This window comes from Oncorhynchus mykiss, chromosome 24 (genome assembly GCF_013265735.2).
Source record: "Oncorhynchus mykiss isolate Arlee chromosome 24, USDA_OmykA_1.1, whole genome shotgun sequence".
In the NCBI taxonomy this organism is placed as follows: domain Eukaryota; kingdom Metazoa; phylum Chordata; class Actinopteri; order Salmoniformes; family Salmonidae; genus Oncorhynchus; species Oncorhynchus mykiss.
Genome location: NC_048588.1, coordinates 11,606,281 through 11,633,052, shown reverse-complemented (window position 1 = coordinate 11,633,052; position 26,772 = coordinate 11,606,281). Strand labels below are relative to the sequence as shown.

The 26,772-nt window shown below is 45.7% G+C and overlaps 1 protein-coding gene across 19 annotated transcripts in view; it reads left to right on the top strand.

Moving 5' to 3' along the window:
• Positions 1-26,772, top strand: part of LOC110503751 (histone-lysine N-methyltransferase MECOM) — a 219,349-nt gene that overhangs the window by 181,490 nt on the left and 11,087 nt on the right. For 3 of the 19 annotated variants that reach the window (XM_036961616.1, XM_036961619.1, XM_036961622.1), the window contains exons 3-10: positions 11,701-11,835; positions 16,845-16,947; positions 17,086-17,347; positions 17,692-17,863; positions 18,211-18,391; positions 22,318-23,740; positions 23,939-24,029; positions 24,923-24,949. In XM_036961616.1, the coding sequence (XP_036817511.1) occupies positions 11,701-11,835; positions 16,845-16,947; positions 17,086-17,347; positions 17,692-17,863; positions 18,211-18,391; positions 22,318-23,740; positions 23,939-24,029; positions 24,923-24,949 (2,394 nt within the window). Of the gene's footprint in view, positions 1-9,079; positions 9,861-11,700; positions 11,836-16,844; positions 16,948-17,085; positions 17,348-17,691; positions 17,864-18,210; positions 18,392-22,317; positions 23,741-23,938; positions 24,030-24,922; positions 24,950-26,772 lie in introns of those variants that run through there. The other 16 variants (XM_036961618.1, XM_036961626.1, XM_036961625.1 and 13 more) reach the window with 14 other exon arrangements.

Here is a 26,772-nt window from a genome sequence, read left to right as displayed (position 1 = left end):
TGGGAAGGAGAGTGTGTATGTGCATGCGTGTGGAGAGGAGGAGAGAAGAGGAGGACGGGGTGGGAAGGAGAGTGTGTGTGTGCATGCGTGTGGAGAGGAGGAGAGAAGAGGAGGACGGGGTGGGAAGGAGAGTGTGTGTGCATGCGTGTGGAGAGGAGGAGAGAAGAGGAGGACGGGGTGGGAAGGAGAGTGTGTGTGTGCATGCGTGTGGAGAGGAGGAGAGAAGAGGAGGACGGGGTGGGAAGGAGAGTGTGTGTGTGCATGCGTGTGGAGAGGAGGAGAGGAGAGGAGGACGGGGTGGTAAGGAGAGTGTGTGTGTGCATGCGTGTGGAGAGGAGGAAGGGGTGGGAAGGAGAGTGTGTGTGTGCATGCGTGTGGAGAGGAGGAGAGGAGAGGAGGACGGGGTGGTAAGGAGAGTGTGTGTGTGCATGCGTGTGGAGAGGAGGAGAGAAGAGGAGGACGGGGAGTCTGGGTGGGGCACGCCAGTACTTTAAGACTCTCTCACTCTCTCTGGCTGGTTTAGGGCCTGCTGGCAGCGGCTGAACGAGTTCACGGGATCGGAATGCTTCTGCAGGGGCAGCGTAATCAGGACCAACTTCCTCTAATTGAGAAACAAGGTTGCCTCGCTCCCCGGGTCTTTTGTTTCAGTCAGGCCACGCTGACAGAAAGGAGGAAGCTGCCGTCTGACAGCTACGGGACATGTTGTGTGTGTGTAAAAACAGTGTGTCCCTTTGTGTGTGTGTGTGTGTGCGTGCGTGTGCGTATGCGTGTGTGTGTGTGTCTGAGCATGGACAGTAACTATGGTGTCTATATCTGGGTCTGTGCCACACGTGTACTGTATTTATGTGGGTATGTTTGTTTGTTCTGAGCCATCTCTTCACATGCAAACAGAGAGATTGAAAGGGGCAGTTAAACACTAAATAACTCATACACTCCCAATGCTAGTCTCTCTCAGTGCAGTCGGACACACCACTAACCACTGTCTTTAACTGTTAAACTAACCCTTAGGTCCATAACGGTACTGTATCCAGACAACTAACATGTTTGTTACTCGTCTGTTCCTGCGTAAGCAAACACCTCCATTGTGGCTTTCCTTTATGAGTATCTCAGAGAAAGACTACTGACCTAGGATCAGGTCTCCTTTGTCGATATAATCATTGTGATCGAAAAATCTAAACTGAGCCAAGATCAGAGGTGCTTTGTGATTGTGAAAACCGGCCCTGATTCCTTCCAGGTTAATGTCCTGGCTTAAAGGGGTTTTGTTGCTTTTCTCCAGCAGCTTATAGAGCGTGGGCCTGGGACTTTTGTCTTTGTTAAATGTTGTGTGACAATGGAATTTTCAGAGGTGCCATGCAGATAAAGAAGTGAATTGCGAGCGAGGGGGAGAGAGGTTGGGTATGATGATGATATGGGTGGGTGTCATGCTCCTTCAGTTGTGCCAGAGCGGGGAGGAAGGGAGGGATGGTCTGGTCATAGTTCAGCAGTCCTCCATCACTGCAGGCCCCAGATACACCATCGATCCCCGGCACACCCCGCCAGCAGACACCACCTGTGATTGATCCCCAAATCAGTCCCTCACAAACCAGCGCCGTAAAAACCATAACAACCCATCATAAAAGCTGATTTATCTCTCCCCGGCCCCAGCCTCCGGTTCCAATATTAACCCAAAAGTGTATGACACCAGAATGATTGGTCTGGAATTGAATAAACCTTGAGTATTGACGCACCATGTCTGGTGACTCCATCAAGTCGGACTGCTGCAATGTGCCATGGTGTGATTGCATTGTTTCAGGGTTGAGGGTAGACCTGCATGCCCACACATCACACACACATATACACCTTTTGACTGTTGGGGAGGAGATGGGAGCATAATGCATAGTTTCTCAAACGAGTCTCAGATTCCCAGGATTTGCGTGGACTTCAGCGAAATCAGGTGTGTGTGTGTGTGTGTGTGTGTGTGTGTGTGTGTGTGTGTGTGTGTGTGTGTGTGTGTGTGTGTGTGTGTGTGTGTGTGTGTGTGTGCGTGCGTGCGTGCGTGCGCGCGCGGGCGGGTGTGCATGTGCGTGTGTGTGTGTGTGTGTGAATTCCAACTGGAAGCTGTGTCATATAATGAGAGTGTTGGTCTGAATGGCAAAAGCATGTCGGAGCTGTACCATGTGCCCTGTACTCAGCACAAAGATCTCGGTTAAATATAATTCTGGCCAAACTTATGGGCCTCTGATGGTGCTGGAAACCAGTGAAGCCTTAAATAGGAGCTGCTCCACTAACCCATGGAAGAGGGTTAGTGAGTTTGTTGGCTTTTTCTGACGTTCTTGAGTTTTTTTTTTGCATTGATAATGCAAATTACTTTGGACTCAAATGAGGATGTTTTCAAAGTAAATGATTGTCTTACAATACAGGCAAGTGCTCACCCACAAAAACGCATGCAATGATTCTTGTTTTGGGTATTATTATGGAGGCAGAATGTGTTGGTTTCTTAGATCATTGGAAAGTCCTTGTGAATTAAATGTGTGGTTTTCGTATTTTCTGTCATTAAAAGGTGTGTGCAGACCTAACACGAAAAAAATAAACGCTTCAAGAAATGGGGAAATTCATGGAAAGCCGTGTTTGGAAAGGCACGCCCTCAAGCCATCAACCCGCGCCTTGACTCTGCGCCTTGGTGACGTGTGCGTGATGCCATGGTTATGTCTGAACACCTGCGTGTCAAAACTAGTCAGGGTAAAACTGGTCATTAACAAGTTTACCTTTCTGAAATGACATAAATCTCACCTAGACACCGAGGAGGGGGAGTTTTTAGGCTGGGATGGATGGAGTGGAATGGGCTCTCTTAGAGAAACGGGTGTTTGAGTGTCTTGCTTCATCAGACATTATATGTGACGGCTATTTCACATATCCCGGAAACAGTCAATATTAGCCTTTCAATTGGTCACGGTGTATGAAAAGCACGCAGTCCCTGTCTCAAGTGATCTCCATTTCAAACGTGGCCGGACAGCTCCATAAATGTAATGAATGTGCGACACCCGCTCCTCTGGTCTGAAGTGGTGTGTTCTATTGCATCTTTCCTTACATCAAGGGGCTCTTCTAAAGATGATATCTATGAGCGTTTAAGAAGCAATTTGTTCACCCTGCAGCGACCAACAACATACTCTAATTACCGGGCTTTATCCGGCCGGGTGGGGTGGGCTGGCTGGCTTGCTGGCCAGGCTTGTTTTACTTTCCAGCTCTCCGACGCTGAATTTATGTTTTCAAAACGTTACCTTTGACTCCAGTGCGACTTTATCGCACCCCGTGGTCCACATACACATACAGACTTGCCTGTGTGTTGAGGCGCTGCGGAGGAAGTGTCTGTGTGATTACCGCAGCCTGTTGGACCTCTCTCAGACTCAGGTAACACCCCCCTCCCCTTCTCCTCCTCCGCCTCCTCCTACTCAGCCCCCCCCCCCCCACCCGCGACGGTGCATTCCTCCGGCTGCTCTTTGGAGCAGGGGCACACGCCGGGTAGCTCCAAAAATCAGCTGCATGTATGTTTTCAAGTCCTCGCCCCACTCTCTGATTTGTACATTTACCTCCTCCCACAGTGTGAATAGTAGCCTACATTGTACCTCAGGCCAGTGGTCATGTTTGGTCAATGCCTTGTTTTAACGCTCCAGTCACGTCTAGTCATTCCTGCTGTCAATTCAATTTACTTCATTTTAGCTACAGGAGACAATATATCTTATTCACATGCATAATCTCTTATAGATTTGGATCTTTCTGGAATCGGAATAAAAGGGAATTGAACCGTCAATGTGCAGCAAAGATGCTTTTAAGCACGCGTTAAAAATACTTTTAAGCACACGTTAAAAATACTTTTAAGCACACGTTATTCACTAACATAGATCCGAGTTCATGCATCACATAGCCTATATCTGACAGTATTATAATTATATCAAAACTAAGCTTAACTGTGAGGTTAGACATTCATCACAGCATCCGGTTGCTGCTAAAGCCTATAGCATAGGTTAATTAATATATTTTAAAGCAACAGGGATCAAAAAGCTCTTCCTAATTCTCAGTTTATTGCATTGCCTATTTATACTTCGTTTTTTCTAACATCTCCTAGTTATATTTTAGCTGTCAGCATATGTCTGCTTCTCTCCCACTGCTGGTCAGTCTCGGGTGGGAAAGCGCCTGCATGTTGTCGGGATGGAACCTGGCCTGGGCCCCACTGCAGAGCAGAGCTGTCACGGGAGTGGGCTGGGGGGGGCGCTAAAACAGAACAGACAGTGCCAAAATGATGGGGTACTAATTCGGAAAACACGCAGGGCCCAGTCATCAAAGGCCGAAGAATTTGTAGGAAATCATCCCTCTCCCGGAATGCCTGGCTGACCCCTGCAAATGAAAATAATCCAAAGTAATTAGAAGTGAGCTGGTCTGGTCCTGAGAGCCCCGGGCGGCAGGGAAAACATAGCGGGCGCGCTGTGTCGCTCGGAGGAGCTGGGCTGAGCCAGGGGGCCGCTGACCTTGTCCACATAAAGCTGTGATTTATGAAGTGCAGGGCACAGCAGCGGGGCTTCTGTCTTCTCCCGGAGAACCAAATTACGGAGGTGGAGATTAACACGCGCTCGCAACGGGTCTACTTCCAGACCAAGGAAATGTTTTATTTACATTTTTCCCCTTTCATTTCCTCTGCTCTCTTTTAATGCGAATTGGGCCGTGAGGAGACTCCGGGACTTTTTGGAGGGGTGAGGGGTGTTCGGTGGGAGAGATAGTAGCCATATGCAAAAATCTCGGTTTCTGCTATGATTTAAAATTTCAAAAGTATCAATGATATGGTTAATGCAGTGTCTATTTCACTCACCTGGATATGTTAACCTATCTATTTTTTAAAATCTCGATTAGGTTACATTCTAGATATTAGAACACATATTTAGAACACTAACATTTTCAGCATAATCATTACAAAATGAAGTTGTTGGCTAATTCGCAGTGAAGTCACTATAACTGTTCAAATTCTGATAAGTCCTAAAATTACACACCATGACACGGGTGTTGTATCAAAAGTTATATCACTCATAAATTCGTGTGAGTTTTTAAATATGTTTTTGCCACCTGATTGAATCGCCCCACACTTCACCAAAATAAATTGTCTAGGTGGGCCCGTCTGTAGAGACTCATGATGGAGGCTTAATGCAGCTTTTCGCCCGTGTCAATGGGAGGTCTCTCCATATGAATGGTGGAACTATTTCATGTGGATTTGGCTGCGATATTTTCTTTTTCTTCCCTTTTTTTTTCCTCTTTGGGAGGATGTTCTGGAATTCACCTTATACACAGTGCTTCCATTAGAGCGCCTCAGCAGCCTGACACGTCGCGGCGGTCGGCATCAGGGAGTAGCTCCCTCACGGAGTCAGTTTGCACCTACCCGGCCCAGGAATCCCCACCGAGGGGCTCGTGGTGCCGTAATGCTCTGACTCATACACAAGCTGAGTGTAGATAAACAAGTCAAACAAATGAAGCCCCTTTATAAACCAGATACTCACTAATGCATTTTGAAGTAAAGCCATAGATTTTCAAGGGGATTTAAGTTAAAACTGTAACTAGGCCACTAAGGGACATTCATTGTCACCTTGTTAGCAACTCCAGTGTATATGTGGCTTTGTGTTTTAGGTTATTGTCCTGCTGAAAGGTGAACATGCCTCCCAGTGTCTGTTGGAAAGCAGACTGAACCAGGTTTTCCTCTAGAATTTTGCCTGTTCTTAGCGCTATTCCGTTTCTTTTTATCCTAAACTGCCTAGTCTTTGCCGATGACAAGCATACCCATAACATGATGCAGCCACCACCATGCTTGAAAATATGAATAGTGGTATTCAGTGATGAGTTGTGTTGGATTGGCCCCAAACATAGAACTTTGTATTCAGAACATTAAGTTATTTTCTTTGCCATATTTGTTGCAGTTTTACTTTAGTGCCTTAATGCCAACAGGATGCATGTTTTGGAATATTTGTATTCTGTACAGGCTTCATTCTTTTCACTCTGTCAGTTAGTTTAGTATTGTGGAATAACTTAAATGTTGTATATCCATCCTCCTTTTTCTCCTATCATAGCCATTAAACTCTGTAACTCTTTTAAAGTCACCAATGGGGAAATCCCTGAGCGGTTTCCTTCCTCTCCAGCAACTGAGTTAGGAAGAATGCCTGTATCTTTGTAGTGACTGAGTGTATTGATACATACAAAATCCCATAATGTCAAAGTAGAATTATGTTTTTAGACATTTTTACAAATCCACAAAAACATTTTTACAAATCCACATCCAAAGGGATATTCAATGTCTGCATTAAATAAAAATATATATCTACCAATAGGTGCCCTTCTTTGCAAGGCATTGGAAAACCTCCCTGTTTTTTGTGGTTGAATCTGTGTTTGAAATTCACTGCTCGACTGAGAAACTCGCCAATTACAAATAATTGTATGTGTGCGGTACAGAGATGAGTCATTCAAAAATCATTTTAACCACTATTATTGCTCACAGAGTGAGTCCATGCAACTTATTATGTGACTTAGTTAGCAGATTTTCATTCCTGAACTTATTTAGTTTAGCCATAAAATAAAACATTTCAAGACATTTCAGCTTTTCATTTTTAATTAATTTGTAAAAATGTCTAAAAACATAATTCCACTTTAACATTATGATATATTGTATGTATGCCAGTGACACAAAATGTGAATTTGATCAATTTAATATTCAGTCTGTAACACCAGAAAATGTGTAAAAGCCAAGGGGGTGTGAATACTATCTGAAGGAACTGTAAACAGCCCACTGATATCCTGTGAAACTCAAGCGTAAATAATTTGTTAAAGCAAAGTAGCCTCATGTTTCCTACACTGCAATATAAATTGGGAAATGCTTTGAAAATGTAGTGATGGATTTGTCCAATACTTAAACTGAGAACATTTTCCCAAGTAATTGAGTTGCTAAAACAAACAACTAATACAAACAAATCAGCATGAAAACCCTTGAGAAATTTCACAGCACTTTTAAGTCGATGTACAAAAAACATTATCCGGATGCCGCAGATGTGAAGTGTCACCCAAATCAGAATGAAACGGTAAGTGGCGTAAAATAGGAGAAATAACAAAAGCCTCGAGCAGGCTTTTTGGTTTGTAATCTGTTATTAAACAGCTATTACACACTTTATGTGCTATAATCATAATAACAAAGGCTTGGGTTATTTTGATAAAGCCGAACTATTTAATATACTTACGTAATATAATGGACTAGACTATATGGCGACTTTTTCAAATAAACATAAATTAGACTATGGTTTAAAACACTATACATGGGGGCTTTAACAAATGAACAAATGTTTTAAAATTCACTTCCACGGCTCCTCTTATTGTGGATCCAAGAAATGTATTGTAGGTCGTTCAGGTGATTATATATTCAGGCCCATGCAACTGAATCTTTCATGTCTCATCTAGCAATTTAACGCCTTAGTGTAGACGATGTTGTGTGCTGCAATTCTGTGGACCAGAAAGCAATGACCCCCATCTCAATAACTCAGCGTCTCCGCGCTTGACTGATGCACTTTTCTCAGGAGATATAGGCACACAGGCTGGGAACTTCGTTCAGTATGGAAGGCTTACAACTCAAATTTAGGCTATCCATGAATCTAAACCCTGTTAAATTCTCCACTAAAGAAAACACCTATCAAAATGTGTCTGCATGGCATTAAAGAACGTATTGAAAGGCAACTAATACATTGTAAAAGTTTGTTCAGTTGAGAACGCCATCTCCTGACTAGGGAGAGAAGTACAGGCTGAGAAACCGTGAGCGGTCTCTGGTCCAATCTACATTTACCCCAATTTACCATGGTCACTCGGACCTGCTAGTGATACCACAAAACCCTTGTTTATCCACAAACGTTTCCTCCCTTTCAGAAAGAGCTCTGGGTCTCTATCAGAATCCTCGATCAGACCCGGAGAGGCCCGGCCAATCACTTTCCCAGATTACTTGTATTTAATACACAATGGATCATAAAACAAATCCCTCATCCTGACAGGAAGAAAATAGAACAGCTCATAGCTTGAGCTTTCCCAATTTATGGCTAAATTAAAAAGGCTTCCAACAATGGACAAGTCGAGGAAAGGCAGGAAATCAATGAGCTGCGGACCGGGGGCTCTTTTGGGTTCTCAAGCAGCGCGGACTATGGGAATCTCTGGCGAGGTCCACCTTATTTACACATGATTTTTCCTGTCCTTCCTGCACATTTGCTCTGCAATTTCATCAAACAATGGGAATTATCTGGGATAGAAGGTCAATGTCACAGATAGCGGCCACTGAGACATATTAATAATCTCTTCGCCCCCCCCCCCCCCCCCCCCCCCCACTCCCCTCACCCTCTCCCAGAACATTATAGACTCCTGTTCATGCTTTCCCTGAATAACCAAGTAGGCTATAGCCTACTTTTCTATTTTTTTCCGATTTGATTATCCAAAAGAGTTTAGAGTTGGACATAAATGTTAAGAAAAAAGAGTGAAAATTATTATATAAAAAAAAAAGTTTAAACATACAAACAAGCAACAACAACAATACAATCAGAAAAAAGTCTTAATTGTATGCATGTTGGCCCTGCTGTATATGCAAGCTGTTACCATTCATTGCAGATCAAGTTTAGCAGAATAATATTTAGAAAGCTATAAATTGGATTGGCATGTTTAGAAATGTGTGTAACAACACCATGCAGGACGACGGCATGTTGGTCACCTGCGTCCTACGTCTCTCAGAGCAGCGAGGGCGAGACAGGTCACTGGGGCGCATGCCTTGTCTGTCTCGTAAAGCAGGTGCTCCAAGCAAACAAGGAAAGCGTCACTTAGGCCTAACAATAAAAGTTGTTGTTTTCACTTGGACTAATAATGAGGCTTTATTTAATTAAAACAATACCTTTTACACGCCATTACGTATTTTATGAATAACACAATTGTTTTTTAAATTTACAATATTCTTAGATGAGAGTCACTGTCATCATTCAGTAGCCTAAGCTAATAGCATTTTGTGCTTTAACTGGGATTGGAGTGAGCCGCGAACCCACCCCTCATTGCTTAGGGAAAAACGAGTGAAACGCGAATGATTGCATAATTATTCGGTGGTTTCATCAAAGGCAAATTGGGCTGGTGTGTGTATGTAGTCAATCCCATAGAAGCCCATCCCGAACTCTCTCTGACCTCGCCTCTCCACCGGTCCCCTGTCACTTTAAAATTTACTGCGGGTAGCGTCGCTCAACTTCCGACTGCGGACAGGCAAGATAGCCCGTTTTGCATTGCTCTCTATGGATGGGCGAGCAAGATCCTCTTTAAGAGACAGTCCGTGAAACAGAAACACACACATCACACAGTACGGGACGCGCAAGTAGGTGGGCGATCCTTCCATCTCACTATCACGCGCCGGGGGGAGAGAGAAAGGAAAAGTTGAATCGTCGCTCGCTCCGCCGCGCTGACACCTGGGAACAGTGAAGGTTCAGAAAGAGAGGAGCGGACGAGACGGGCTCGCGCTGACGGGCTCAACTTGGACCAAGTTAATGTGCCTAGGGATTATGCCGGTGTCTACATGACAATAAACGAGCGAGAGAGAGAGAGAGAGGAGCAAACGTCTTGTGGGTCGGAGAAAGAGAAAATACACTGTTAAATCCCTTGGCGCTTTCAAGAACACAGGGCACTACACAAATGGAGCAAAACTAAACGAACGATACATTTTCACATTTTTGTGCTTATTTCCAAACAAGGCATTGCAGTTTTCATCAACTGTTTTTTTTTAAATTATTTCTGCGCACGTCGTATTTGCAGATATTGTATTGTTGCACCAATTGTGCAGAGGATTTACCACGGTAAGCAGCGATCTATTTTGTAACCTTTTTTTTTATTACCAAACGAACATTCTAAAGTGTCCTTTCTCAGTGATACAATTATGGTCATTAATTGTATGAGCTCTCAATATAAATGAATTGTCAAAACTATTGACAAGTATTTTTAAAGAGTGAGTCAATACGTTTTTCATTAGACATTATTAAATATTTTAGGCAACATAAACATCGATTGGTGTTCTTAACCGATATTCAGTTATGGATCAGAACATTATGTATTGCTACTTCTTCACGTAACTGTTATCACTTATCATTTCCTGCCGTTGATTTGTTTCCTAATCACGTTTATTTTCTATGTCAGTAATAGGCTATAGGCTTTCTTTTTTTAAATCGTGTTTATAGGCATATTATTGGTTCGTTTTTATTGATTAAAACATTATTTGTGTTTAAATTATAGGCAATAAGTAAGACGTCATTTTGCAGTGTCTTGCGGAATTTAATTCAAAATGCAAAGGGAATTGAGCAAATAGATAAAGATTATGCGCATTTTCGACACGTGTGCTTATCACATTTTCAAGGTAGGCCAGAAAAAAACCGAGCATTAGGCTATTTTGTTATTTTGTTATATTATTTGTAATTTATGTTATACATTTTGTAGACTGCAACGAACTCCTGTCCTGGCTGACATTCACAGTGGCCGTTTCACACGATTTATATCTCTCCTTAATTCGTTGTAAAACCAAAAAATATTTCGGAATAATTATCAGGCCTATCATTTATTTATTCCTAGCATCTATCTAAGTAGAATGACGTTTTATTGTACGTATAGGCCTGCATTGGTCATATGGTAATATAGTTAAGTTACTGAATATGATAGGGTAGTTAATTATGCCTACATAGCTTATAATAAAGTCGAAATTAGGGAGTTCTTTATAAAACGGGTTGTTTCTTTTGAGTGAATGGCGTGCAGTTAAGGTTATTTGCATCTCGCAGCCCGCTTGGGTTAAAGTGTGTTGGCCCTTTTCACTCCTAAATATTAGGCGCTATTGCTCAATATATCCTCATCATCAAGCCTCTGAGATACTTTTCAATCAACTTCAGCTTTATAATAATATTAAGTTTTATTTAAAAAGAAAACCAGTTGATATCAGGAATTGTGGAATAGAGTAAATGTTTCAACAAATGTTAATACGAATATATATGTGTAATAATCATTTAATTACACCGTTTTTTTGTTTCGACAAAATACCAACACTGATTTTGGGGTTGCTTTTTGTGCTTTAATTTATTCAGCACAACTCAGTATTTCATTTTTAGGTCACTTGATAATAAGCATTGTTATGAAACATGTTGCACACAGTGAAATGGCTCCAATATGTTTGTTTTTATTACCATATTCATGGGATAATTGTATATGTTCAGCAATAAAGAAATACATTCGTTTTGATGTCTTAAAAACATTGTTTTACACGTCATGCAATTGAAAGACATGCCTTTTAGTTCAGCACAGTGACATTCAGCACAGTGACATTGAGCACAGTGATATTCTCTATTGCGTTTCACTGCTGTCATAGAGAGTGTGACTTTTCGTGTGTATGAGTTTGAGTGGGTTTTTCATTTGTGTGTGTGTGAGAGAGAGCAGGACCCAGTTCAAGGTGTGTGTGTATGTGTGTGTGTGTATGTGTGTGTGTGTGTGTGTGTGTGTGTGTGTGTGTGTTCCTGTCCTGCGTGTGTAATACTGCAGCCTCACAACAGTGTGGCCTTGTTTCTCGGTGGGAGGTATGTGGTTCGTCCATGTGGACACAGTAACCTGTGCAGAATAGATAGAGATCAAAGTGTTAACCCCCTCTCCACCTCTCTCCAGATCTTGGACGGGTCGGGCCATGTAAAGTTCTGTGTGGATGCCAGCGAGCCTGATATCGGGAGCTGGCTGAAGCACATCCAGTTTTCCCCCACGGCCCACCAACACAACCTGACGCCGTGCCAGATAGATGATCAGGTATGTGAAGAGAAGACCCCGCCCTCCTGCCTGCCACAGGGCCTCAGTGAACCCCCATGTCCTGCCTGCCTGCCTGTTGTTGTGTTATAAGGTGTTATTGTGATCTAGTTCAGATAGCCCCTGTGCAGCCCACCCTGCGTTCAGTATCAGGCCCCCTCTCCTCACACACACACACACACACACACACACACACACACACACACACACACACACACACATACACACCCTACCTCAGAGGGCCCATCTGTGTGTTGTGTTTCTGTGTAATTGTGTCTTGGCTTCGGTGTGTCGAGGACCACAGGGCCAGATCACACACACCACACACGGCTGCCGTGCTGATAGTCACAGACACTTCACACACGCTTGCACTGTAAACCTCCAGATATGTGTGGAATGCCCCATGGCTCTTTCTCTCCTCACCTGGGAAAGACAGGACAGGAAGTCCTATCTGACACATATGGGCATTTTCACTTCACTCATTCACTGGTTAAATTGTATTTTATGGACTCAGATTACACACACACACTCCGATAGTAAGGGAGACTTTGTTTGTCATGGACAGTGCATTCCATGTCTTGATGGAAGATACATTGATAGAAAAGTTTGCATCACTTTTCATTACTTCTTCATAAATAGTTTCTAAATACTTGTATATGTTGCAGATAACAGATAAGGAATCGGTTTCAAATGTAATATTGATGACTGGATGTAATTTGTAACTAGAAACATTGTCATCATGGTTATACTCATCATTAACATTATCATAACGTCACTATACAAACAATTATTTAACACTCCAAATGATTGAGAAAAAGTGTATTTTGAGAGGAAGACTACTTCAGATTCTTATTTGACACGGTAGTATAATGAATCCCAATGGGTGTGTCCCAGTTGTCACCCTATTTGCTATAGTGCACTGTGTATGCCCCCTATAAGAGCTCTGGTCCAAAGTAGTGCACTATGTAGGGAATAGGGCGCCATTTGAGACGCAACCAATGTGATGCAATGTTTGATGTAGCCTTCTGATTGGCCCTCTCTCTGAGGTGTGACTGACTGTCTTCACTGTGGTTCTGCTCGGGTGGCTGTCTAAGTCTGGCCTGGATCATGGACAAGGCTGTGATGAGGTTATTGTTAGGTACCACACACTGTCACAACACTGTCTTCATATGTCTTCCGGTCAACCCTCATGTTTTTCATAGCACAGCAACGGCCCACAAAGCCCGTCGAGGCGTAAATTACGTGTGTAAAGTGAAGCGTTCTGGTTGGATGTCAGGAAAGTCTGTCAGTTATGCCGATTTCTATCAGAGTATGAATGTGTGTGTTTGTTTGTCTTTTATATGCCTCTTAATCCACACGCTGTGCAGGATCGGGCCCTTGAGCAGGACTATGTGAATGTTCATTGCGGTTCTGATGGCTCCCCGTGCTCCTCATCCTAAAGCTGGATGTGAGGAATGTTGTCCCTTACCTCCTTCCAACAGGTTTTACAGCTGCTGGGAAGTGCTGACTGTGAAGTCAGCCTGAAACCACATATTACACCCTCTTACACAATCAGTCCCACATTGTGGACTAGCCTGGCTTCAATCCTCTTATTTCTGACCTATTCCTGTTTACAATAAAACTTTATGTCCAATCTCAAGAGGGTGAGGAAAGTAAAGGAGAGGAAGACGGGAGTGGAGGAAGGGAGGAGAGAGAAGAAAGAGAGCTAGAAGAACTGTCAGGGGTTCCTACTTGTGTGTGTGTGTGTGCGTGTGTGTGTGTGCGTGTGAGTGTGTGTATGTTCGGGCATAGAGAATAGCAAGGCTTGCGTAGTGCTGCAGCAGTGTGGCGTGTGTGATCATGTCTTAGCTATAAAGTATAAACATGTGTAACATGTTATTTTAAACAGTGTTATTACCGATAAAAATAACTATTCATCAACGTTCTGCAATGCAGTCGGTGACTATTGGGTCTCATTCAATCAATGATCTGAGATCAGATCTGTTGGGGGGTAAAAAAATATTTAAAAATTCAGCACCGTAGCGGTGACTAAAACTGCTCTCTGGTCAGATTCACCTGTGATCATCACTGAGCATTGTACAGAGAACAGATTTGAAGTACATTTAGTATGGAAATGTCTCAACCATATCCCACACGTACAGTAGCCTACATGGGACAGGCTGAAGGGTAAATGGATTAGCGGTGTAATTCTCATGATCTGACGAGCGACTAAAGACTCTTTCATAAGACTGTGGATGGATATGAGGGCTAATCTCATTAGCCGTATTGATTCTCCCACGCCGCACAAAGAGACATGAAGTGGATGAATTGACTGTTTTAATGTGTGAAAGGTTCTGTGATCATAGAAATAGACTGGAGAGCTGAGTGTCTCAGTGTGGAAGTGCTGATCTAGTGTCAGTTTTGTCTTTTGGATCATAATGAATACAATTATATAGACAGGGAGGACCTGATCCTAGATCGGGACTCTAGCTGGTGGCTGGCATACCTGATAGATGACCTATCTGAGAGGAAGGACGTTGGAGGAACAGAGAGGGCGGGTCAGTGTCCAGAGGAAAATCGGACTCTTTGTTTGCACTTGTGACTAATGATGTCAAGGCAACCAACTTCTCCAAGATAATAGCCTCTGATACGTCTGTAGGTATGACCTCTACAAGAAACAGAGTGAGAGAGAGAGAGAGAGAGAGAGGGAGAGTGTATTGTGTGTGTGTGTGTGTGTGTGTGCATGTTTGTGCATGTGTGTCTGCTCATGTGTTTGTCTATGTGTGTGTGTGCGTGTGAGTATGTGTGTTTGTCTAGGTACCTATCCTCAGTGCCTCCTTGTGTTTTATGTTAGCCCAATCCCCCGTTGATAATGCAAGGTAATAAAGTCTAATAATGATTGTGTATCCTGTGACTCCTGGCTGGCTCTGGAGGTCAAGGCTTGGGGTTCTGGAGGTCAAGGCTTGGGGCTCTGGAGGTCAAGGCTTGGGGTTCTGGAGGTCAAGGCTTGGGGCTCTGGAGGTCAAGGCTTGGGGCTCTGGAGGTCAAGGCTTGGGGCTCTAGAGATCAAGTCTTGGGCCTCTAGAGGTCAAGGCTTGGTGCTCTGGAGGTCAAGGCTTGGGGCTCTAGAGGTCAAGGCTTGGGGCCCTGGAGGTCAAGGCTTGGGGCTCTGGAGGTCAAGGCTTGGGGCTCTAGAGGTCAAGGCTTGGGGCTCTCTATCCTCGTTGGTTCTCGTCTAGTCCAAAGGTGTGGCTGGCTGGCCCTCACAGTGTGAACTCAAACACTGTTCTTATCTAGCTCTCTGTTATTTCTAGCTACTGTCCGTTTACAGCCCCAGTCTAGGCTTCTCTCATTCTGTGTCAGCCAGCCCTTATAGGGGCAACTCATAAGGCTTTTTGAGAGGAGTTGGAGATCTGTACAGTGCAGAAACGTTCAACCAGTTTGTGTGTTTGTGTGTGTGTGTGTGTGTGCTTGCGTGCTTACGTGTATGTGTGTTTCGGGGTGTGTACGGTATGTTTGTTTGTGTGTGTTTGAGTGTTTGTCTGTGGCGGCCCACAGGGAAGGGGTGTTGCTGATGGGAATTCCCCCATGTTGGTACTCACTGCAGTGCCTGTGTGCCAGATTGTACACCATCTGCACAAGAGCAGAGATACTAGTTGCAGTAACTTGCTCCCCGCGGCCACATTCTGCCCCCTCTGTGCTACGGTCCACTAGCGGCTGTAACCTAAACCCAGATCAATTTGTGCTGTCTTGCCAACTCTTTGTCACTCATTGTCACGCAAGACAGCACAAACAGATCTGGGATCAGGCTAGCTGTACCCCTGATAGCTTTTCAAAGACTCAGTTTCTGAGGGTGGAATCCCTGCAGCCCTAGATGGCTGTCTGAATTGGTCTTTTATTGTTCCCAACCATCGATATTATTGTGGCCTGTTGGTCTGAGAGCTAAAGTCCTGGACCGAGAGCTGTTGACCGCGCTAGACCGGCAAGAAGGAGCTGGGAGTGGGTGAGAGGGGGGCTCTATACAGACGAGGGGGGCAGCTGAGAGAGCTAGCTGCTCGGCTATTTGGACCCTCTCAGTTCCCTGCATTCTCCTCCTGAACAATGGGGTCGAGGCTGGCTCCCCTCTGACCAGGCCGCATGGCCCTCGCCCTCGCTGCCGCCACGCAGCACTGATGTCATGGCGAGCCGGGTACGTTATCTCCCAGGGCCAGTGTCCCTGTGACCCGCGCCCTTGTCAGTGTCCCTGTGTCTCCCCTGTCATATTCCTAATAATCCCCCCCCCCCTTCCCGTCCAAATGTCACCACGGTGCTGTAAGGGAAGTTAGTAAGTTAAACCTTCAAGGTGTGCCAAAAATAACGCCATCTGTGATTGTTTGGCAGAGCATCTATTGTGTTCGTATGGGAAGTCCCACAGATCTCAGGGTCTCTCAGATGACCCATTCACTATAGCCCCACCCCCCACCCCCCCACACACACACACCTTGGAGTATATAACAGTCCTTTTTGATAAAGCATAGCATGATACTGGCATAGAGTGGCCAGGTGGAGTTTTGCCTACTACACACACACACACACACACACACACACACACACACACACACACACACACACACACACACACACACACACACACACACACACACACACACACACACACACACACGGCATCACAAATATGTCACCATGCACTGCAGCAGTACCACATCTCCCAACACCTTTTACTGCCTCTTCCTCTGAGGTCCAGCCGTGTTGAGAGCATTCTATTACTGACATATCATATGGTCCTCTCTGCTTCACGCTCGGCCCCCAATATCCTCCCTGTTTTCTAAACTGTGTGTGTGTGTGTGTGTGTGTGTGTGTTGAGGCAACGTTTGTTTGCTTTCTGCATCAGCGTGTTTTTGTTTCAGTAAAGTGGAGGTGAGTGTGTTTTATATGGTGTTGGTCGACAAGGTTTTGAGTGTGTGCGTGTGTACTCATGTATGGATATACTGTAACGTCATATGTTTAAATCTGTGTGTGTGTGTGTTCTGCAGATTTTCTACAGAGTGACTCGAGAGATCCAACCAGGAGAGGAGCTGCTTCTGTACATGAAGGCAGAGGATTATTCATGTGACAGCATGGCTCCTGATATGCACGGTCAGTTCACACACACACACACACACACACGCACACACATACACACACAAATATACACACATACACACACACACATAAATAACACACATACACACACACACACTTAAGACATTCTTCCCCTTACTTCCCCCTGTCCAGAGGAGAGACAGTATCGCTGTGAGGATTGTGACCAGCTCTTTGAGTCTGTCTCTGAGCTGCTGGACCACCAGAAGGTTCCGTGTGGGACACCCACCTCAGCCTTCCTGGGGAACCCTGGAGGGGACAGTAGTGACCTGGAAGGCCCCGAAGGCCTGGAGCCCCACGACCTGCACCTGTCCCACAGCCTCAGCCACGACGGCCACGACCACGACGGCCCCCAGGAGTGTAAGGAGTGTGATCAGGTGTTCCCCGACCTCCAGAGGTGAGAAGGCGTCCTCTTTCCCCCTTGTTGATAGGACCGGGAAAACTCGTGCCACTCAGCTCAGTACCCCTCTATGTCACTCAACCTGCACCCCCCTCACATGCCTGATGACGGCTGCATATCAACCTGAATCTATAGTTGTCTTTTGAACTGTTATTGATCCTGGGTAAAGGTCCTTGTTGGCACACTTCGTTCATGTTACTTTATTGGGTTGTTTTTAGTTGAGAGGCTAGTGAGGCAGAGGGTTGGAATAATGTTCCTCTGTCTGTCTGTCTGTCTGTCTGTCTGTCTGTCTGTCTGTCTGTCTGTCTGTCTGTCGGTCTGTCTCTACGTCTCTCCTACAGTCTGGAGGCTCACTCTCTGTCTCACTCGGAGGAGAGGGAATACAAGTGTGACCAGTGCCCCAAGGCCTTCAATTGGAAATCCAACCTGATTCGTCATCAGATGTCACATGACAGTGGCAAGCACTACGAATGTGAAAACTGCACAAAGGTACAGTCATGTACCTGCTCAAAGGTACAGTTGTGTTTGGGTGGGTAGGTAGGTGTATGTTACTAGAGCAGGGCTCTCCAACGCTGTTCCTGGAAAGCTACCATCCAGTACGTTTTCACTCTAACCCTCACCTAGCATACCTGATTCTAATGATTAGCTGGTTGATAAACTGAATCAGGTTAGGTACAACTGGGGTTGGAGCGAAAACCTACAGGAACAGGGTTGGAGAGCCCTGTATTAGAGTATATTTTGTGTTGAATTGAATGTGTGAACAAGTGTACATGTACATGCATGCATCTCCTATATGTACTGTATCCATAGTCGCAGATGGGTGACCCCCCCCGTGTTTCCCCCTCGTCGTCCCCCCCCAGCAGGTGTTCACAGACCCCAGTAACCTGCAGAGGCACATCCGCTCGCAGCACGTGGGGGCGCGGGCTCACGCCTGTCCCGATTGCGGGAAGACCTTTGCCACGTCCTCTGGCCTGAAGCAGCACAAGCACATCCACAGCAGTGTCAAGCCCTTCATATGTAAGTCACTCAGACCCTTCATATGTAAGTCTGCACGCTTTTTCCACATATTCTACTAGCTTGTTAGAACTCATGTAGAAAAATCGCTAAAACGCCCCGTCTCTTATGTTCTGACCTGGTCATAATACTAGTTGACATGTGAGTTACTCCGTGATAGATTTGAACGCAGTCCCATACCTATTTTGACCCTCTCATTGTTTTAAAGGGGAATTTCACTTGAAAACCATTTCTTCATATATTCTTCATTAGTCCACTTTTGATACTGTCCCAGAAAATTGTGCATGTCAACATTCAACTTTTCAAGATATGTTGCTTCCAGTCTCCTGAAGCCCTAAATCAAGCAAGAGCACAACATCTCTTTAGGATTCATTTAGCATATTCATGAGAATTTTCCAGGAAGTAAACACAGATCTTCTATTATAATAGCTATGAGGCTTGTACATATATGTGCAACATAAAATGTTAAACCATATTAACGGTACTCTGATGAGAACTATGTGAAAAAAAGTGGTTTTAGGGTCAAATGCCCCTTTAAATATCAGTCCTTTAAGTACTTAAAAAACTTTAATATGAATTAATATTATTTGGTATTATTTATTATCTATCCATTTTGAATATCATTGAATATAATATGTTGTGATTGTAGGGTTAATTCTATACATTTAATGTAGGAAATGTTGAATGGTACTGACTTTTGACATTTTGAAAGTGGCATGTTGATTTTGGTAATATGTACATATCTATAATATACAAGATTGCATAAGGAGAACATAAAATGTTTCATTCCACAGGAATTGTAGTCACAGGGGAGTGCTATTTTGAAGGAGAATGGCATTTCTGTTATTAGCTGAACAACAGCAGTACGTGTCCCATGCCCCCATCTCAGCAATCGCACACCTTGTTGACCCAATGACCCCTAGTAATGACCTCACACTATGACCTCACGTTTTAACCCTACTGTTGTCCCACACATTGACCTGTTCAACCATCCGTGACACCCCCCCCCCCTCCCCCCGTTGACCCCAGAGCTCATACATTTGATCCCACTCTCTTTCACACTCCCTGTAAATGCCAACCCTGTGGTCAAACATTACAACCACAACCACAACACATGATGACCAGACCCCAGTTTTGCTTTTCAGAGAAAACACATTTTCAGAGTTTTTCCTTGTTAGGTCAGGTAGTCAGGAAAATCTTCTGGCCCCAATAATGATTTTTCACACTTTCACCTCACACACAAAGCACAGTGATCTTCACCCTTTGACCCCAGCTCCGTGACCCCACACGCAGGGCAGAAGGGCTTGGTCTGCCTGCGGACCACCATCTCCCCCCTCCCCTCTAAATGCACCATTCCACGCAAATAGCAACCACATGTCCCCTCCACCGTGCTCCGAATGGGAGTACATTTGCAGTAATCAGTTGAAAATATGCAGGTTTGAAAAAAGCTAATGCCTGTGTAAAAAGACAGAACACCCTCAGCCCTGACAGATGTGTTAGAGACCATGTGTGTGTCCGTCTTCCGTCTTTGTTTGTCTGTGTGAACAGTATGTCGGTCAGCGTGTGTGTGTGTGTCCATGTGTGTGTCCGTGTGTCCGTGTGTGTGTGTGTGTGTGTGTGTGTACATGCATGTGTGTGTTTGTACCAAGGTAGAAATTCTGTGGCTGTGTCTGTCTGAGGAACATTCCGGCCCTGATCTTTCATTCAGACACATGGGGCTGTCTTACTCAAAGCTGCTCTTCACAGGAATGTGTTTATAATATTTAGTTACAGTTTATGGAGACCTGACAAAACACACGTGTGGAGTGGATCAGGTCCCTCACACCCTGTGTGTCATGTGTGTCTGTTGTAAGTCTGTAAATGTCAGCAGTATGTGATTTACAGCCACGGGCTTCTACTCGTTCTACAACAGAGAGGAAACTGATAACAACACCCACGTTAGCCAACGAGCCTCAGGCGCATCAAATATTTACGCCTAGACTCAACATCTCTTGATCAATTACGACGTTGACTCCTTCGAAGACATAATCATTCACTCTGAGACCTTTGCCCTCGATTCAAAGAGCATTCGTTATTACAGTATGCACGTCATTGTCTTTCACAAGTTTCCCAGGACATTTCCAAACCACCACATGAAAAAACAAACACCGTTAGACGACATACTGTATATTGTGAATGGTAAATATTTGAATCAATCACATTCCTATAAACTACAATATTATTCAATATCATACATATTTTTTAAGAGTATGTTTTGATATGAAATTGTCATCCACTTTCCATTTTTACGGATGCCAATGTAAAAATAAAGAATATATAAAATAGAGAATTCCAATAGAGAATATGAAACAGAATGACTATTATCCAGAAGCTACTGTATGTATAGATATGATCTCTATACTGTTTTTTTTATTTTTTATCTAGCTATCATCTAGCACAGGGATCTCCAACCTTTTCTAGATTGAGAGCTACTTTTAAAAAATGTCACAAGCTACTCAGAATATTTTTTTTTTTGGTCTGGCCCTTTAATAGCTCACCGAGCGAGTGAGAAATGATGGTTCTGTACTGCTGCTGCTCATGTCATAGCAAAGTTAGCAAATAATAGATACAAATGATATACTTCTGCCAAGTAAGGCTACTTTGCAGTTATCATTTAATTGAGAAGGTTTTGGGGAAAGTATTTCTGTCAACCCACAATATGGTTTTCACATAAACCTGCTACACACGGAGTGATTGACAAACGTTTGAAGCAGACAGACAGACAGGGCAATATTGGTGGAAATCAATTGGCAGACTTTGGCTTTTTAAGCCAATAGTGGCTAACCAGGGGTGAGATAATGTCAGTGTTGCGTTGATTAGATAGTAGCTGAGAGCTTCAAGTGTCTGATTCTTGTGAGATTTGTTTGTGACAGTTTTCAGTGGAAAACATGAAAAATAGCAGGAACTTTAAGAATTGTTTAGCGAGCTACTCATTTGTGAGCTGTGAACTACTTGTGGTCAACCTGTTGGAGACCCCTGGTCTAGCCACTATGTTCTGTTCAACAATGTGGTCTGCCACATAGCAGGGTTGGCGTCCATGGGGTCAGACAGGGAAGGGACTGTGGGACTGTGGGAAGGTTACAGTGAGCTAGATGACAGGGACAGGGGGGAGTGGGGGGTGTGAGGGGAGGCGGGCAGCGGAGGACGTGAGCCCTGTCCCTGGGAACCCGGACCTGCAGGATAGGATTCATTCAACTCTGCTTCCTTCACAGGCTCAAAATAGAGCCATTGTGCCGTGTGTCTGCAAGTGAGTGTGTGTGTGTGTGTGTGTGTGTGTGTGTGTGTGTGTGTGTGTGTGTGTCATGCGTTATGTGATATTTTAATATCTGTGAATGTGTCTGCATACATCTATGTGTGTGTGTGTGTGTGTGTATGTGTGTGTGTGTGCTCTCAAATGTGTGTTCTTGTCTATTGTGAGTTATGTGAATATCTATGAATGTGTATGCATGTCTGTGTGCACAAGCGTGTGTATGTACGTGTACGTGTGTGTTTGTTTACAGTCTCCTTGGGAGTCTGACCCTGGGAGCACAATGCCTATAGGTGCACTGTGTTTCATGTGCAGGTGATGCCTTCCACTGACTCAGTCTCAGCCCCGAGGAACAAAGCCCACTGACAATGCTAGGATCTGGCGACTCATCTCACCCCCCCCCCCCCCCCCCCCCCCCCTTCACCTCACTGAAATAACATTCTCAGACTAGGACATCTTACACCCAGCCAGTGTCCCATGTACTGTAGTCCACCATCCTGAAATATATGTGTAGTGTCACGACTAAAGCCTGGAGGTTTTCCTTACGACTGGATCTAAGGGAAAACTCTTGGCCCTTATGGTCGGAGATGTACTCTGTGTATGTGTGGGTGTATGTGGTGTTGGACATGTCTCTGAATGTCGCGTGTCTGTCTCCCTCTCCCTGCAGGCGAGGTGTGCCACAAGTCCTATACGCAGTTCTCCAACCTGTGCCGCCACAAGCGCATGCACGCCGACTGCCGTACCCAGATCAAGTGTAAGGACTGTGGTCAGATGTTCAGCACCACCTCCTCCCTCAACAAGCACCGGCGCTTCTGTGAGGGCAAAAACCATTTCACGGCAGGGGGGTTGTTCGCCCATGCCCAAGGCATGTCCCTCCCCGGTGTCCCTGGTGCCATGGACAAGGCCGCTATGGGTGGGATGGGGCACAGCAGTGCCAGCCTGGCAGACTACTTTGGGAACCGGCACCACAGTGGCCTGACGTTTCCATCCGCCCCTGGCTTCCCCTTCAGCTTCCCGGGCCTGTTCTCTTCTGGACTGTACCACCGACCCACCCTCATCCCGGCCACCTCCCCAGTCAGACGGCCCCCAGGTCCAGGTACGGAGCACAGCAAGGGCCCCCTCCTGTCGCCCAGCCCCAGGGCCCAGGAGGCCAGAGAGCTGCTCAAGACCCTCCGCAAGGAGGCATCACCCGGCAACGAGCAGCCTCAGGGGACAGAGCAGCGACAGGCCCAGGGCTCCTCCTCCAAGCAGCGGCATGGCGGCGGCAAGTTGAGCAGCCAATCAGAGAGCAGCGACCTGGATGACGTGAGCACGCCCAGTGGGAGCGACCTGGATACCACGTCAGGCTCGGAGCTGGAGAGCGACATGGAGAGCGAAGGCCAGCGGGAGAGGGCACCCCGGGAGAACGGGAAGGGGCCCAAGAGGAAGGCGGGCGGAGGCCCCCAGAGCCCCACCATCCTGACCAGTAACCATACTAAGGAGTTCCAAGGCGGCCCCGCCTTATTCCCTCCCTCGCTGGACGAGCACACGGCTGTCTCAGGGGCGGTCAATGACTCCATCAAGGCCATCGCCTCCATCGCTGAGAGGTACTTTGGCTCCACGGGGCTGGCGGGCCTGCAGGACAAGAAGGTAGGCACCCTGCCCTACCCCTCCATGTTCCCCCTGCCCTTCTTCCCAAACTTCTCCCCGCCCGTCTACCCCTTCCCAGAGAGAGAGCTCAGACCTCCAGGCCTCAAGGGGGAGCCCCAGTCCCCACCTGACGAACCCACCAAGAAAGGCCAGAGCAGGACCTCTGAGTCGCCCTTTGACCTTACCACCAAGCGCAAGCAGGAGGAGAAGGTCCCCGCCCCATTTACCCCCGTCTCCAATTCCAAACCGGAGGCCTCCTCACGTTCCACCAATCAGGACCAGCCGCTGGATTTGAGCATGGGCGGCACGAGGCACCGTAGCAGTAGCCGCACCTCCCGGAGGGAGGAGTTGAAGAAGATCCACGTGTTTGGAGAAGACACGGCAGGGGTGGAGCTTCCTAAAGCCGACACCTCTCTGCAGCACGCTAGGCCCACCCCCTTCTTCATGGACCCAATCTACAGGTACTGTGAATCTCTAGAACTAAACCTCCCCAGTTCAAATATCACTCACTATCAGACTCATTTAGACCCATTGTGTGTTTTTATATTCTGTGTTAGCAATATGTGTCTTTAACTTCCTATAGGTACTTTTTCCTATATTGTTGGATGTGAATGTATTTTAGTGTCGGTGTCTAAGAACTGATAGAGTTGTAATATTAGCAGGGTTGAGAAGAGGAAGATGAACGATCCGTTTGAGGCTCTGAAAGACAAGTACATGCGGCCCGCCCCCGGCTTCCTCTTCCATCCACAGGTAGGTCCTGTCCTATCTCAGTGTTACTGTAGCTTCACAAAGACAGCCAGACCAGGGGCCCTTTTTGGTTTTGAGGCCCAGGCACGGTGAGGCAATCTGGGGTTGGTCTGGGGGTGGTCCGAGGTGGTCTGGTTGTGATGGGGACCAGAGCCAGTGTTCAGTCTGATCCATGCTAAAGCATGTTTGGGTCTGGTCTGTCCTGTTCTCAGCTATCTGAACCAGATGTGGGAGAATGTGGGAGACTGAAAAGGGCACAAAGTGACACGTCCTCACATATGTGTCTTTGACTAAAATATAAAAAATGATACCCTTTTAAAGTTGCAGAATTTTGCCCCCGGACACGCTGCCTGTGATTTCTCTATCGTGTGTAGCGTGACTCAGTGTGTGTGTGTGTGTATTGACATGCGTTGACATTCATGCGTTCGCTCTTCCCAGCAGTGAAAATTGGCCCGTAGGAAAAGTGAAAAAATTTTCTCAGGGTCTGCTGTTTTTTCCTGACCGTTTCAGGCCTGGTTTTTACTGGCTGCTTGAGCCGTCTGATTTATGTCCCCTCTCCACACTCTGTGAACCAGTCTCTAACTCTGTAACGCCACATGGCCGTGGCACGTGGCTTAATGAGGTGTCCTATCAGTAGAAACAGTAACAGTGTTTAGGCCATTTTTATTACTTTACGATGTTTGGACACACAAATCAGTCGCAGAAACACTCTGACCACAGGGGCTCTTTATTTTGCAGTTGTACATTTTTGGGTTAGGGGTTTGTTACCAAGTCACCTGACCCCTTGTGACATCCTCATCCCCCAACCAATGCCCATGTGTTTCCAATAAAAAGCTGTTGATCCGTGGTCTACTTCCGGGTTCTGACTGCTCTTTTCCTTCTGTCCCGCCCCTCAGTTTCGTATGCCAGATCAGAGATCCTGGGTAAGTTTCCTCTATACCTATATGTCTCTGTGCTTCTGCCTCCCCTAGACCCCCAAACTCCCCCTGTGTGTGCATGGGTCCTCATCATAACACCCTCCATGTCACTCAGCCTGCGGATAGCTCTGGCCAATCTCCAGCAACTACCGACCAGGCATCATCCAATCACAAGCCATCAATTCTTATCGATGGATTTTAGACCTGTTTATTGATCACATAAAAGAAAACATGGTTTTCTCAGCTTGCAAGCTGCTTTTTTTCCTGCTTTTTCACTCATTTTGGTAAAAAATTCATGTAAACGTTTAGATTAATTTCGAATTACTAATTTGTCCACATGACAGGCCTGGGATTTATTGCAGGGTTCCACCCTGTACTGCTAACGACACTGTGGGTTCTATATATATTTTCTTATTCGGAGAGTAAGGCAGTGCTGTTGGAATGGGCACAGAGCGGGTGAGATGAAGGGGGGGGGGGGGGGGGGGGGGGGACTGCTTTGCATCAGCGCGAGGGTAACAGTCACTTAGGGACCCAGGGAGGGAGGGGGAGTTCCTCCCTCTGACATCTGTTTCCAGATAAGATCAACAATTGAGAATGCATCTCACTAATTAAGGCGCTCTCAGCATCACTGACATCTGAAGATAACTAATCAACAGCTGGCCCCACAGAGACACTACGGCAACAAGCAAGTTCAGACAGGAGGGGGGTTACATCTAAAGGGGATTTTGGGGGAATCACATTTAAGTAAATGTGCAGGTATTTATCCTCCTTGTTCCCACAATTAGACTTCTCACAATCTGTATTATATCAGATGAGATCTAGAGAACCTGACTTAAAATCTATACAAATCTATAAAATCTCAAATGTTTTAGAGCCGTTTCTTCTGATTCTGACTTATCTCACCGGTAGTAGACAATACGGAGGGTTCTCACAGAGAGAGTAACACAGCTGAACTGAACAGCCAGAGAGGAAGGAGAACGAATGTGTATCAGAGGGAGGGTTGCCTCAGTAGACAGAAGAACAGCCAGGGTGGGCCTAGCTGTTTTAGCCTCAGCTTCTCGCTCTCAAACTAAAGTGTCTTATCTTGCACGACGGCTCAATATGGACAGTTTTAGGGCTCCTAATGCGCAGGTGAGTTATGGCCTCTCATTGAGCAAGGAGGGAAACAAACTGAGCTTTAGCCCCCATGCCCATAAAGAGCCCCAATGAAATACATATTGCACATTCACAAGAAATATGGAAGCATTTCACCCCCACCTTTCCCTCCCGTTCCCCTTCTCACGAGAGAGCCTTTGATTCACGGCACGGAGCATTGGCATATTCATAATCAAACGGACCTGACACCCCACATCCTCCCGCAGTCGGAACTTTACACCCAACCGTCACTCTTAATCAGCCCTGGCCTGTAACGTCTGTGGTCGTTCATCATCGATCAGTTTCTCCATCTCTGTTTTCTCTCTGCTCTTTTTCTGTCTGTCTGTCTGTCTGTCTGTCTGTCTGTCTGTCTGTCTGTCTGACTCTTGCTCTCTCATTCTTCCTTTCACTCCCTCTCTCTACCGCTCCATCTCCATCTCCATCTCCATCTCCATCTCCATCTCGGTAAAGTCTCAGAGTAACATGAGGTTGGAACAGTGAGATGGAATGTCAGGCGGTGAACAGGGCCCATGGTGCTGCCGGAGGCCCCCAATCACTACTGATTTGTTACCTTATTGAAATAAGAATAAGGAACACAATCAAAATTCAATACACGCAAAATAATGCAAATTTGTGGCACCTTAAATAAAAAGCTGTCCAATGCTAGATAGGCTGATAGGCTGACAGGTCCCGCA